The 13515-nt window shown below is 35.2% G+C and overlaps 1 protein-coding gene across 3 annotated transcripts; it reads right to left on the reverse strand.

The window, feature by feature from the left end:
- Positions 1–2328: 2328 nt before the first annotated feature.
- On the reverse strand, positions 2329–13515 carry LOC127254607 (sister chromatid cohesion protein PDS5 homolog D-like). 3 transcript variants are annotated; one of them, XM_051279813.1, is made up of 13 exons: positions 13073–13515; positions 12842–12980; positions 11439–11642; positions 11131–11312; positions 10859–10985; positions 10584–10751; positions 5063–5596; positions 4897–4976; positions 3943–3994; positions 3578–3673; positions 3407–3450; positions 2951–3019; positions 2329–2819 (listed from the first exon to the last, which is right to left on the reverse strand). In XM_051279813.1, the coding sequence occupies exons 2-13, from the start codon at positions 12965–12967 to the stop codon at positions 2681–2683; spliced, it is 1821 nt and encodes a 606-aa protein (XP_051135770.1). In that variant the 5' UTR covers positions 12968–12980; positions 13073–13515; the 3' UTR covers positions 2329–2680. The 3 variants fall into 3 exon arrangements, with proteins under 3 accessions (XP_051135770.1, XP_051135771.1, XP_051135772.1); XM_051279814.1 differs by having other exon boundaries at positions 3590–3673; positions 13073–13514; XM_051279815.1 differs by lacking the exon at positions 13073–13515 and adding an exon at positions 12164–12365 and having other exon boundaries at positions 12842–12963.

A 13515-nucleotide genomic window follows, 5' to 3' on the forward strand; every position in this document is an offset into this window, starting at 1 on the left:
GTGAACATGGCCTAAAACATAACATGGCCTAAAACATGGTTGGGTTGAGAACATAGACAGGAACATGGCTGTATTCAGAACACGGGTAGGAACACGATTGTGTTCAGAAGTGCGAGGTAATCAACACGGCCGTGTTGGCTGCCTGGGACACTCAGTCACCTTCTTAGTCATCCAACACGGTCGTGTTCAAGCCAACACGGCCTTATTCAGTCCCAGTCAACCATCTTGGGACTAAAATTGATAAATTTTCATTTGAGTGGGACCAAAATTGATAATTTTTTTTAATGAGACCAAAATTGATAATTATGATATTGAATGGGACCAAAAATAATTTTTACTCATAGATTTAATTCTTAGATCCAATAGTATTAAAGAATTGATGTCAAAGATCATGGGCCGGGCCGGGCCATGGGAATTTCGGGGAGACATTGCATTCTTAAGTGGAATGACCTAGCACCGGCTCATCCACGAGAATTCTTAAATCCGTTGTGAGACAGCTCTATTGTCGAAACTCTAATCATATTGTTTGATCATAAATAAAACTTGCTTGTGGTGTCGAACTCAAATTTTGGTATGAGTGTCTGTCAGTCTGTACTTGAAGATTATCCTTAATATCTCTAGACAATTACATAGTTGTCATTAAGTTTATAGGCCGGAGAAAGGAGCGCGAACTTCAAATTAAATATTTTCTACCTTTCATGGAATGACTCAAATAGTGCGCATTTGTCAACTTTATAATTTGGCTAACCAATTAAAAAAAATAAGTTGTGTAGTCATAAACCAATATTTCATATTTAATGTTTGACAATCGTTCAAAAAAATTGTCTTTAAAATACAGTGTTTGTGAAAATTCATCTTATGTTAGCCCGACTTTCGAAAATGCATCTAAATTAAACATGATAAAAACAATAGAAACAATCAAATGATATCAATTGTTTGTCTAAAGAACAATCAAATAAAATCAACAATATCACCTGATGTTTTATTTTCAAATTAAGAATAATATTCTTCAAGCCCTAAATAGTTTTCTTAAAAACTTTTACTGCACCTTACTAACACTAAAATACCCACACCCAAAACCTAAATGTCATGTTCAGTTCCAAAATCGTATCATAATAGAAAACCAAATACATAAAGTAAAGCAAACTTAAGTCATCCCATCGTCGATATAGAGCTATTACCAAGACTTGAACCTTTTTAATCCAAACCCTATGGTCTTTTCGATCTTGCTCTCTACTAATGCCTTTACATTAATTATTATTATTACAATAATACCACAAACTTATTTTTACTAAATTACAAAATAAATACTCCCTCCGTCCCATTGAAAGATTGTTATTTTTTATTTTCGTCCGTCCCAAAACAAGGTTGTCATTTCATAATTTAGTATTTGTACTATCTACCTAACATAATAAATACCCTTCCAACTTACACTATATTATACAAATCGTTACTTTTATATTACACAGGCATTTTTTTCATTTTCACTATAACCTATTATAATACTAATATTTAAAAATCTACGTGCAAAAAGTAAACGGCAACCTTGCACCGGAACGGAGAGACACCGGGACGGAGAGAATACATTATATTCAATGTTAAAATAATTCATCTACTCATCTATTGTACTATATAGATATAAAAATAAAATAAAAATTAACATTTTTCAAAATGCACATACAAAATGTAAATAGATAGATTCATCATAGAGAGAGATATATGGGTGTGTGAAACCAAAATCTAAATAATCTTTTCCCAAACCAAACAGTACATGGCCTGTGGTAAGCAGTCAGTTGCACAGATGGGACAATTAAAACCAAACAGAATATCTACATGTATTGTTTAACCTCTTTAGCTATTTCCAATCTTATTTATGCAAAATGCAATTTACAATCCCTCCCTACAATTCCTAATTAAAACATTATTTACATAGCACCACACGTAACACAAATACAAACCAAACAGTCCTATTGGCCTAAAATGAAATAAATGCATACAAATACACAAGATATTTATGTAAAGATATTTGGCATACCTGAAAAAAGTGATGAATGTAGATCAACTTTGCCCAATATGACAATCCAGACTTCACAAAACAATACAGATATAATTAGTTCCAAAAAGGGAAACAAGAAACGCAATGCAGAAACACAACCAACCTCGGCCATTTTCAGTCAGCTACGTCCTCAAAACAGTTGATGTGCATGAATGAAGGTTAGTTATCGAGAGAGAACAGACCGAAACAAATGGTATCGTGTTATTACACATGCAAATGATGCAGAGGCATATATGCTAACAAAGTAATGCATCCACATATGTACTCAAACAGCCAGCCCAAAATTGAACGCTATACTACAGACGATTCCCCAATTTAGAAGTCTATAAAATCCATGTACCAAGGCTTCATAGCATACAACCACAACAACAAATATATATATGCTAATATGTCTGCAAACTCCCAAGGACCATAGATAAATATATATATAGCCAATACTAGAGGATCATAAACTACAACATTTTGAATTTCGTCCCATAGGTTTGATCTGGTTACATGTTACCAGTGTACATGGCCTCTCCCCAGCTCCTTAGGCAAAACTCAGATTATTAGGCAATCAAGTCCAGATCAATCTGCAGTCCATTCACCCCCTGATCATCCATTGACAAATGTAGCGAACCTTCATCAATGTTTGGAATTGTCCTTGCCTGCTGGAGTTCCTTCAACATCCTTTTGAGAGACGATTTTTTCAGGTGTCTTAACATTTTGTCCGTCAGATTCAGAATTTCCTCCAGCTACGAGGCTGGTGTTTTCCCCTTTGGATCTGAAAGAAAACCTTATAGGCATTAGTGGGCACCCAGACACTGAAAACAATTGGATGCAAGATTATTGGAGTTTTGGATTTGTCTATACAAATAATATTCAAAGATGTTTAAGATAAAAGTGTAAACAAACTTTTTTGAGGATGAGGCAATTTGTTTTTTAGATCTTCCAGCTTTCACTTTGCTGCTCTTTTCAGCAGTCCTGCACAAATTGGACAAAGAGATGCTATTACATAAAGCAAAAGCCTCTACTGAGCGTTTGTGAAGATGAGTTTCAGAAAAATCAACTGAAGCATAAAGGGAATAAGACAATCAACTGAACAAAAATCCAGCTCAATTTTATGAGAGTGGTCAGATAAAATTTAAACATGACCCTTATGTTTTTCAGTATTGACTAAACAATTTTTTCCTAAATGAAGACAAATCTATGGGGGCTTTAACACTTGTAAAGAAAATTTTTAAATCCAAGATGGAGGAAGAAAGCTTTATAGAGTTCTTCTGATAAAAATCAGGGCGGGAGCAACTAGCACGACAGTAAATCAGGTGAGATTCACAACAAATATATGAAGTTTCTTTTACTTCAACTTACTCAGTAGGCTCCACAGCAGGAGATGGATGTATAACTTCTTCTCTCTGAGAGGATTTCATCAAAACAATTACAATTCATCAGAAGATAATAAGCAAAGTGATGTGCATTAAGAAAAAGCACTACAACCGTATCGTCAAAAAAGCAGTTGGCTATCGGGTTGTAAGAAAGTACCAAAGAGCTTACTTGGTGCAGATGCTCATCAGAAAACAGTGCCCATTTTTCCTTTTTCAGCTTCAAGATCTCTGTTTCATCATCATCATACAGGATCTGCGTCAAAAGGAAAATATGAAATGGTAACCCATTTCCATGAATCAGAGATACAGTTGAAGGCGGTAAATTCTTCCTAGGTAACTAGTTTGCTATAGTAATTCTTTCAAACATCAACTTTAGAGACAAATGAGAGATGCAAATGAGTTGGCATATTCATCGGTTCAAAATCTAAATTAATGCTAATATATAACACCAAAGCAAGTAACACGCAAGGTATGTTCATATGAGAAAAAATGCCACAAGAGGAAAATAAGCAAAGCTATTACTGTGTGCATCTTCGTCTCAGGATCAAATGCTGTCACAGTGCCCGTATAGTAGCTGCAAATACAAAACCATGAACATTAAAAAAAAACAAATCATTTTCCCATATCTAAAACACTTTTACAATGTACGAGGTATAACATTAAGTCGCAAAATGAAAGAACTAGAGTTAGAAGCCATTGAAACCACATATGATAAGAGGAAAATGACACACACATCCTGCCAGAGGTCATACTATCATTGAATCGATAAACATAGTTTAATAATCTGACTTTGATAGTATTCCATGGCACAGTTTACCTAGTGGTAGAGTGCAATAGTTCAACAAAAGATTTTCAGCTTTCTACATAGAGTAAGTCTAATTTCTATAGCTAGTGAGGGTATAAGCCATGTTGATCTACATTTTGTGAATTAATAGGTACCACACTTAACATAATTTGATAAGTACCATCAAAATAACACAGATAAAAGGCAGGTCCAGGAATGCTTCTGACATAAGATGGAAATTACCATTGTTGTGTTCATTCCACATTTCTAAAGATGGCGTTGGTAGGAAGTTATACAAATGGTTCAATATTTGTAATGTGTACCAAGTGCTTCTAGTGAACATCTCAATCCAATGAATGAAAATACCAATTTCTAAAGCAAGCAACAAAAGGTTATTCTTTCATTTCTTAACAGAGTACCCTACTGGCCTTTAAAGCCACTGTATCATAAATTGGAAACAAGAGAAAGCAAATAGTGATGGATTCGCATTGAATCTTTTACATGAAACAAAAATATTTCCACAAAATATTCCTTCCTTCTGTTATGCTGGAAGCAACAGAGCTAAAACAGCTCAGTCCTAAAGCAAAACTGTTTCAGGCAATTCATTATAATTATCAGGTGTAATATGTGGATATATGATGCTCTGATCATTAATTAACAACAATGTAGAGTCTCAAAAATGTATGTCTTACGTTTCATCCATCGGCCACCAAACCTGTATCCTTTGATTAATCAATTTCTCTCCATACAGACCACGGGGCGTTTTAGATTTCTGAGAGGGGAAGAATGTTCATGACAATAGTTAATTAGCCATATCAAAGGATATATAGAATTTATACAACATTTAACAGGATTTACCTTGTCCTTCTGTTTCTTAGTAGACTTGATTTTTTCAGGTTCCATTTGTTTCTCCTTAGGCTTTTCCTGATCATTCAACTCATTAATGATGTTCTCTTTCTTTCTTGGCCGACCTCGCTTGCCATGACGAACTACTTTAGCAGAATCACTTTTCTTTGAACATTCACCTTGCACATTTTTGTCTACAATTTCTGATGGCGAAGCCAAATCTTTTTTTATTTGATTATAACTGTTGGAATTTGCTTCAGTAGAATTCTTGCCTCCAAGAGACCAGGGATGCTGATAACCTTCTTCTGGCCTTATCTTAGTGTTAGGTTTTCTACCCCTTCTCCTTCGAGGACCACCTAGATCAATTCCTGATTTCACAGGTTGTTGGGAACCTTCCAATGTCTCCTGTGAGATGTCCCCAACCACTTCAGTTCCATCCTCAGCACTGGCCCGAGTATCGTCTTCATTTTCTGTCTTAGGGACAAGATCTAACTTCAATTCATTGTCATCAGCAGCCTGCGGAACTGCATCGGCCACCTCGGCCACCTGGTTGAAAACCCAAAGATAGTGCAGAAACAATCATTTAGTAACTATGCTTAGAAGAACACATACTACAAGAATAAAATCTAGGCATAGGTGTATGATATCTATATTAAAGTAATTTAATCAAGAAATTGACAAATTGAACACCCTAGCTGATCACAATTTCAAAATTTAAGATAATCATGTTGGATAGTATTCATCTTCCCAAGTATATTCACAGTGAATACGATGCAGAATTCAGTTATCATACTGGTTAACATGGTTCTTTATCATTGTTTCTTATCATTGAGAAGGAATGTTAAAATTGATAAACAACACTGTTTTTATCGGATTGTCAATCTATTAACTCATGCAGATAAGGTTGTTTTTCACATTCAATGGGTATATAACTACTAAGTTGGATTAGTTTCCAGCATATTTCTAGAAGCACAAAGGCAGGGACAAACCACTTCGTTAAGCATGGCACCTAGAGAAAACGTTGATTTATCTATTTGCTCTGGCTTCTTCCTTCCTTTCTATTCTCTCGTATTCTTTCTATGTTCTCTTCATTATCTTTAGTCTCTTAAAAACGTTGGATCGTCCAAATTGTTTCTCATTATTGAAAAGGAAGGTTGATGAAATTAAAAAGATGCAAGCTTGCTTTATAGAAAAAGTAATTAATTACCTTTGTTGCAAGCTCAATCTATAGAGTTGATTCTCCCCCGTTCTTTACTAACGAAGCAATTAATTAAATTTACGTTTCTACAATCAACTTAGTCTAGCAATAGCAATAAACCACTTCCTCACTATAGGCTAATCCATTCACTTACCTACATAAAATTTCCTTGTCAACTAGTAAACCAATTAATCAAATTCAAATTAGGAATTCAAAGTTCGAGTTCTCAATGCATTGCTCTTTAGTGTCTACTATATGGGTTTGCTTCTTACACCTTTACGGAATTTTGCGGGTTTGACCTTTATCAACCCTTGAACTTTTTATTCAATGGAGGCACCAAGAGGTTTGGAGCCGACTCCGGAAGGTGATTCATAGAAAGTTGTGAATAGCTTCTAACAATGAAATTTTCTTGGCATATTGGGTTATTTTCCATTCTCGACTTGTAGTTGAGGTTTGGTGCAAAGCAAAGTTTCCAACCATGGATATCCCTTCTAGCTTTTATGATCAATAAACTTTAGTAGATCTCTGAGAATCTTCTTATTTCTAGGGCAAAACCTCAGCTGGATCCCAATATAGGTGGGAGGGAAATATGTACGAACAGATCAACTTTTGCAAGGCCAGGCAAGCATGTAGTGATGTGGTAATTAGAGATCATTGTAGGCACATCCTCTTTATTCTCTCCAATTCCATTGGTATTGCCTACTCAAATGATGCAGTTAGCCATCATTCAAGCCTTTTGCCTACAAATTGGACAATTAGCGCCGCTACTTATAATCGTTGTTGGGCGGGTCCAAAAGTGCATTGGGCTGAATCCAAGGTGTTTCAGTTTGGTGGATATTCAATTTTGATATAAATAGTCTACAGCACTCCATTTTTATATGCTCACTATTTTCTTCCCACAACACACCTATAAGTGCTAACAACAGGTTTGTTTTACATTGCGTTTGTTTTCGTGTTTTGTATTTTAGTTTTTGGGTGATATAGTTGTTTGATGTGATGTTTTATATGAAAATTGATTGGTATATTTTATAAGGAATTATGATGTTGCATAATAAAAATAAAAAAACACTCCAAAGTAAACTTAGCCGATATAGCTAATTTTTTGGCTAAGCATGGTGCTTGAGGTGGTGAGAAGCCCTCTTTCCGGCTATAGCTTTTTCGTTTTTAAATAACTCTCTAATTGATTTCCTTGTTTTTGTGTAGAGATAATAGGCTCTATCCTTCTATCATTCGTAACCTATGCTTCATTATAATAACCTATCTCTCCGGGAAATACGTAAATTCAATCTCGTAATTGCATTGGGTAAGTGCCTAAGAGAGAATAAAAGTGTTAAGTTTCTTATTTTTGAATCAACTTGAGAGATAGAGCCAAGCCCACTCCAAATCCAAATATGCTCTAATATAATTTGCCTACCCTTAGGCTTGATCCACCTTAAAATGGATGTGCATTTGGGCATTGAATCTAAATGAAAACTTACTATATGGACTATTCCTATGTGTGTGTGTGTGTTTCCTAGCTCATTTACACAACATCAAGGTGTTGAAAGGTATTACAAAAAGCATATGGACTGATGGTGGGGCTATGGGCGCCCGTGCCATATCAGCCACGGAGAATGACCCAATATGAGGGGTACCTTTACATGGAGTGTAATTAGTGAAAAGCCTTATTTAGTAATGTCATTTATTAAACTCAAATGCCCACAACTATCTTATGCTAGCTAAATCATATTAGAAAGTCTAACAAGCTATACCGTAACAAAAAGTGTGTTTCATGTAGTTGGTGAATATTACTTGTATAGGTTTGTGTGTCTTGATTATAACTATAAAAGTTTATAGCTAACTAAAAGATATATTGGAGAGGCATTTAAATTACACAAGTTACACAAGAACTGATAACATTTTTTTTCCTTCAAATGTTTGTAATATATTGTTCATTGAAACATCACCAAGCCCAGTGTTGAATAATAATTAACAAATATCAATTTCAAGAGAAATCGTATCACATGTTTGATCTTATCATGTGTTACCTCGAGTACAATCAAACCATGTTGATTATAAGTGATTCAAGTTTTATTAATATACAGAGCTCGAACTTGAGTTAGAGTTTAGTTATTCTTGTTGGTTTTCACCTTGATATAGAAAAAGCTTAAGCCAAAACAAACACGAACTACATAAGTGATGGCTAGTATGGCTTTTAATGATAAAACGCATTTTTCAAATCATACATGCAGCCTGTAGCCATATGTGTAGCTGGCTAGATACAACCCAAGCATTCTTATTGAGAAAAAATTTAAACAAAAGTTGGCATGGTTTGGGTTTTATACATTTTTTTAAAGTTTGAACTGGATGCTAAGTTGCATACGAAGACAGCAAGCATACCCAAAATTCATTGTTGTTTATCCCCATTCATACTAGGAATCAGTGAATCCATACGTGTAATCTATTAACGTGTAAGCTAAACATGTTTTAGCATTAACCAGTGATATACTTTAATAATCTAATTGTATGAATGTCTGGATGATAGGAACTGACAAAACTGAAACTTGGAAATGAGCATAGGATGCCAATATATGAGTTGTGTCATTATTTTTTATTTCACGGATCTTTTCATTGCTTAGGAGTTGTTGGGACAATATTGATTCTTCCCTTCAAGATTGATTATTAAATGATCTTTTACTTTTAATTAATGTTTAGTAATAGAAATATACAAATTAGATGTCTTTACACATCTTCTAGAGTAAAGATTAAGAAAGAAATGACTGGTAATAGAAATGATCTTTTATTCACCAAAGGAAAGAGAGCATGAAAGCTGCTATACAGGCTCAGGAGTTGCCACTTAGCATTGCAAGGGGTTACAACATAGGGCAAGGCTCATCCTTTCAGCCTTGATGGCTTCTTTAGTACTCAGCACTAATCCAGTTAGGTGCATAAGAGCGAAATTCTTCCAAAATATGCTATATATTAGATTGTATAAGTTTAGCAAGGAATATATATCTTCATTTGCATGACAAAGATAATCATCTAGACAACTGTAGCATTAGTCAATGCAGAGTTTATTTCCAATTTTTCCAACCTTGGATCAAGGTTCCACTAAAGACCTCTATCTCCACCAATAGCAATTAGCAAATCGAACCTAATGTGCTAGCAGATTGTTTTACAATATACAACAAAGAAATGAAGTGTGTACTTCCACTGTTCAAGTTGTCTCAGGAATCACACAACACAAATAAACCAGCAGTCAAAAGCTACTACAAAACTAAGGGAAAAGAGTTTACTTCCAGAGGAGCACATTTAAGGCACTCAGTCAGCTATTCCCAACCAAACTTGCCTGCTCGAATACGTGCAAGTTATATAGGGAAGAAAACGAAGTCCAATCTTAAGGCCTTGTTTGAAATGAAGTTCAAACTTAAGGGCCAATACCTTGTTTGAAATGAAAGTCTAATCTTGAGTCCTGGTTTGAATCTTGTCCTTATAATAGTATTATAAGCAGTCAAGGATGCACAACAATTATATACCTTCCTCCGACAATACTAGAATTACTAGCAGAAGACGGCACCACAAAGTGCTTAACATGTAGTGCCTCCATGTATCCTTAATATATAATATCTGAAAATGTAGTTTGTTATCCACTTTAATAATTTCATATTCATCTTTCAAAAACATTACTTCTGATGACTCAGGTAATTTTGGATTATACACTTATTCAGTATCATAATACGATAATATCCCCAAAGTGCTGTATATCTCCAGGTATATAAAGCTTCCCAAGATGGTTTTCAATTTATTTAAACATAAAGTAATCAATTATTCTCGTTCACTTAATTTCCTATGATTATCTAACAGTCTCTGCCTACTCAGTAGTTATGCAACTAAGAACATTATTTCAAATGTGAGCCAACCAATAAAAACTTAGGTAGACATAAGTAACTAGCATTATGAATGTAATTGTAGCATCTTCTAGAAACCTTTGAAAGAAACATTGCAACTTAAGAGAGAAGCAATCAGAGTGCAAACTGCTTTGGCTCTTTCGTGCATGCATAATGTTGCAATAAATAAAAACACTTGTTTCATATCTATTCAAATACGAAATTTGGCCAACAGTATAAAAATCTTAATATTGTTTTTTAAGTGTTTTTATAGAACTTCAGCATCCAGGAATAGTAGCAATATGACTATTTCATATCCCATAGACACCATCAACTATCGTGTAAGTAAATCACACATTTTCAGTTTGGCAACCAAAATTAGATTATCTGATTTAGAATCTCTAGACGGATAGCAGCTGATAATTGACAGTAAAGGTTTATATTCAGATATACATGTAGATGAACAAACCATGTTTTCTGCATCGGCTGGATCTGACACCAGGGAAGCAATTATATCAGCGTAATTGCCAGGGTCCAGATTCATTCCCTTTATCGCTTCTTTCAGAAAAGGCTGGACTTTGATTCTGCAGTTTTTGAAGATCTTTTTCCCCAATTCAAAGGAAATAATGGAAGTGACCTGAATCAAGGAGACAACAAAATATACATTTGGCAAAAGGAATAGGGGAATAACAATCATATAAATCTACTACCATAATAAAATGAAGATAATTACAAAGTTGTTACCTCATTGTCCCTTTTGACGCTATCGAGTAGAGGCTTCAGAAGTTCAAATGAAATATCATCACTTTCATTTATCACCATTGACATGATCATTTCCATGTATTTAAACATATCATGAGGGTGATGGGGCCTTCAATAAAATTAAACATCAGTCATTGAAAGGTACCATGCAAACAGTTTTTCATAATAGATAACATGTCATAATATGGCTATTTTCAACAGAAGGCGAAATTCATAGTCATTTTGCAGCATACTAAATGGAAGCACACAGTTACCTAATGTTACTGAGAAAAATACGGATCATCTCAACAACCAGCCCCTCTTTATCTATGTCCAGTAGCATCAAGCCAGATCTCACTTTGGCCATAGTTTCAATAATCTTCAGAGCTCTATTAGAATCTTCCTCAGACCTGTTAGGCAATTGCTGGAATACAACCATGAATAGTCGGAAAAATACCTGCCACCAGAAATCAAAGATCAGTAGGTTGTTTAAGTGCAAATTGCATCTGTGAATGGAATGAGTGTTAAAGGATTGGATGTATTTGGTTGTTTATTTTATAAAACACTGATTTCATCAGCATACCCTCATTTTTTCATCCGGAAAAGGTGCGTCTGGAGCACTTATTCTTGAGAGTTCATTGAAACAACAAGCAACGACAATTTGGATGCATATATCAGTATGTTGCAGTATCTCATCACCCATCAGTGCTTGCATTAATGGAAGAAGCGAATCACGAGTACTCATAGGAGGTCGCTGCCATACTTGGGATAAAAGGCACTCAGCTTTCTGAAAAAACAGACCAAAAAAATGTCAAAAGAAATGCACATTCCTCCCCCATCAATGTAAAATCTATTTTGAATTGTAATACAAGAGGCTACTAAACCACTTTCAATCATAAAAAAATGATGAAAACAAGAAGTTTTGAAACAGTCAAGGATCCATCAAAAGATGGCTTTTGCGCAAATCAGCAGCCTTTTATATCAGACTGGCACAAGTAGAGTATCATAAACACAGAACACAAACAAAGGTTCTGCTTTTCTCAGAACATAGCTTAGATAGGCCTAAGAAAGAGCTGCAAACAACTTTAACTGGCAGAAACGTCTTAATTACAAAGTGTTATTAGTTGAATTAACCAAAAATAAATGACTATTTACATGTTCTGAGAAGCAATGTACACTAAAGCATAATACAGAACAGAAAGTTTGCGTCTCTCAAGTGCACCAGCAACTTAAATTGACAGTATTTCCTAAACTTGGACAAACATTTTCAGGATGTACCCTATAATTGACAAATTGAACATAGCTAACCTTTGATAATCGGTTTCCAATCACAGTACCAAAGTTTCACTTTCACCAAGACAGGTAAAAAAGCATCCACGTACCACTTGAGTAACAACTTCAACAGACCCAAAAAATGAGGAAAATCAAAAGAGAAAGAGCTTCACTAACATTCCCCCAGGCTCATTTCACAGGTTTGCATTCCAAGTTCTTGAATTAATCATATTAAATTCTGAAACCAAAACAAATACTAGCTTCAAAAAGAAACCCTTACATACAAACAAAATGGATCTATCCCTTTGCAAAGATAACTAAAACTGAAGAGAATCATTCTCTCTCAAGTAATATATGTAAGGTTTTAATAACCAAGGTGCCTATACATTGATCAGAACCATGGAAGACCCTCATACATAACAATCTAAGATTCGAATGTATAGCCAACATGGAGCAATCTTTGTAATATCTCCCAAAAAGTAGCCTTCTCAAACACATCAAAACATTCATATAAAAAAAACCCCAGAGGCATTTAATCAAACAGTTTCCCTGCAACAACATAATATAATCAAACAATTTCTACACATCCAACATACCTATCCTCCCAAACGAAACAAGATTACCACAGAGATATACAAAACAAGAGATACACTACACAAAACCATATGTGCGCGTGTGTGTTTGTGTCCGCCCACAAAATGCAAGCGACCATACCTCAAGCAAGACGAGCAATTCATTAGTCGATAAAGGGGCGGCCGGCTCGCGAAGATTCTTCCCAATACTCTCCAACTCAGCCTCAATGGACGTCTGTGAGGAATCATCGACACCAAATAAACCCATCCGTATAATTCGCCTGATCAGAAAACGCAAAACAGCTCAAATTTAAAGAAACGAAAGCAAAACACAAATCAAACTCATTGTAAAAATGGGAAAACCCACACCCACCCACGGAACTCTCTCGGACGAGCTTACATACAACGCAATTCAATCAATGACTTTAATACTACTAACAACCGAAACAACCACTTCTAGCTCAGATACAGCCAATGCTGACGGAAGAATAAAGAAGGCCTTTGCAAAGTGTCGTGCATGCAGAGCCCCGCTCAGAAACCTCCACCCCGGATTTCGCCTCGCTCCATCAACTTCCACTAATTCATGGGTTTCAAATCCGCGTTTTCACACACTGAAAATTTCTCTTTTTCTTCCCCTTTTCATCACTTTGCCGATTTTCATTGGAAAACAAAAAAAAAAAAAAAAAACCCAAAAATAAAAGAGACAGACTCTCCCTCTCCGTGTGTGATAAATGCGGATGCTAATGTAAATCCAGATTATTGCTATTATTCGTAATCTAGGAATCGTGTTGCTGTCAATCTGTGTGCGCTCAAACA

The sequence above is a fragment of the Andrographis paniculata genome, unplaced genomic scaffold, assembly GCF_009805555.1.
Source record: "Andrographis paniculata isolate CXL003 unplaced genomic scaffold, ASM980555v1 Contig52END, whole genome shotgun sequence".
NCBI lineage: Eukaryota > Viridiplantae > Streptophyta > Magnoliopsida > Lamiales > Acanthaceae > Andrographis > Andrographis paniculata.

What these genes read in the sequence shown, in the direction of transcription:
- LOC127254607 (XM_051279813.1), bottom strand. Translation starts at nt 12,967, where the DNA reads ATGGGTTTATTTGGTGTCGATGATTCCTCACAGACGTCCATTGAGGCT. An exon ending in TTCCGGATGAAAAAATGAGG is followed by an intron (nt 11,313 to 11,438) that starts GTATGCTGATGA and finishes TTCTGGTGGCAG; the next exon opens with GTATTTTTCCGACTATTCAT. An exon ending in TGGTGGCCGATGGATGAAAC is followed by an intron (nt 3,995 to 4,896) that starts GTAAGACATACA and finishes TTGTATTTGCAG; the next exon opens with CTACTATACGGGCACTGTGA.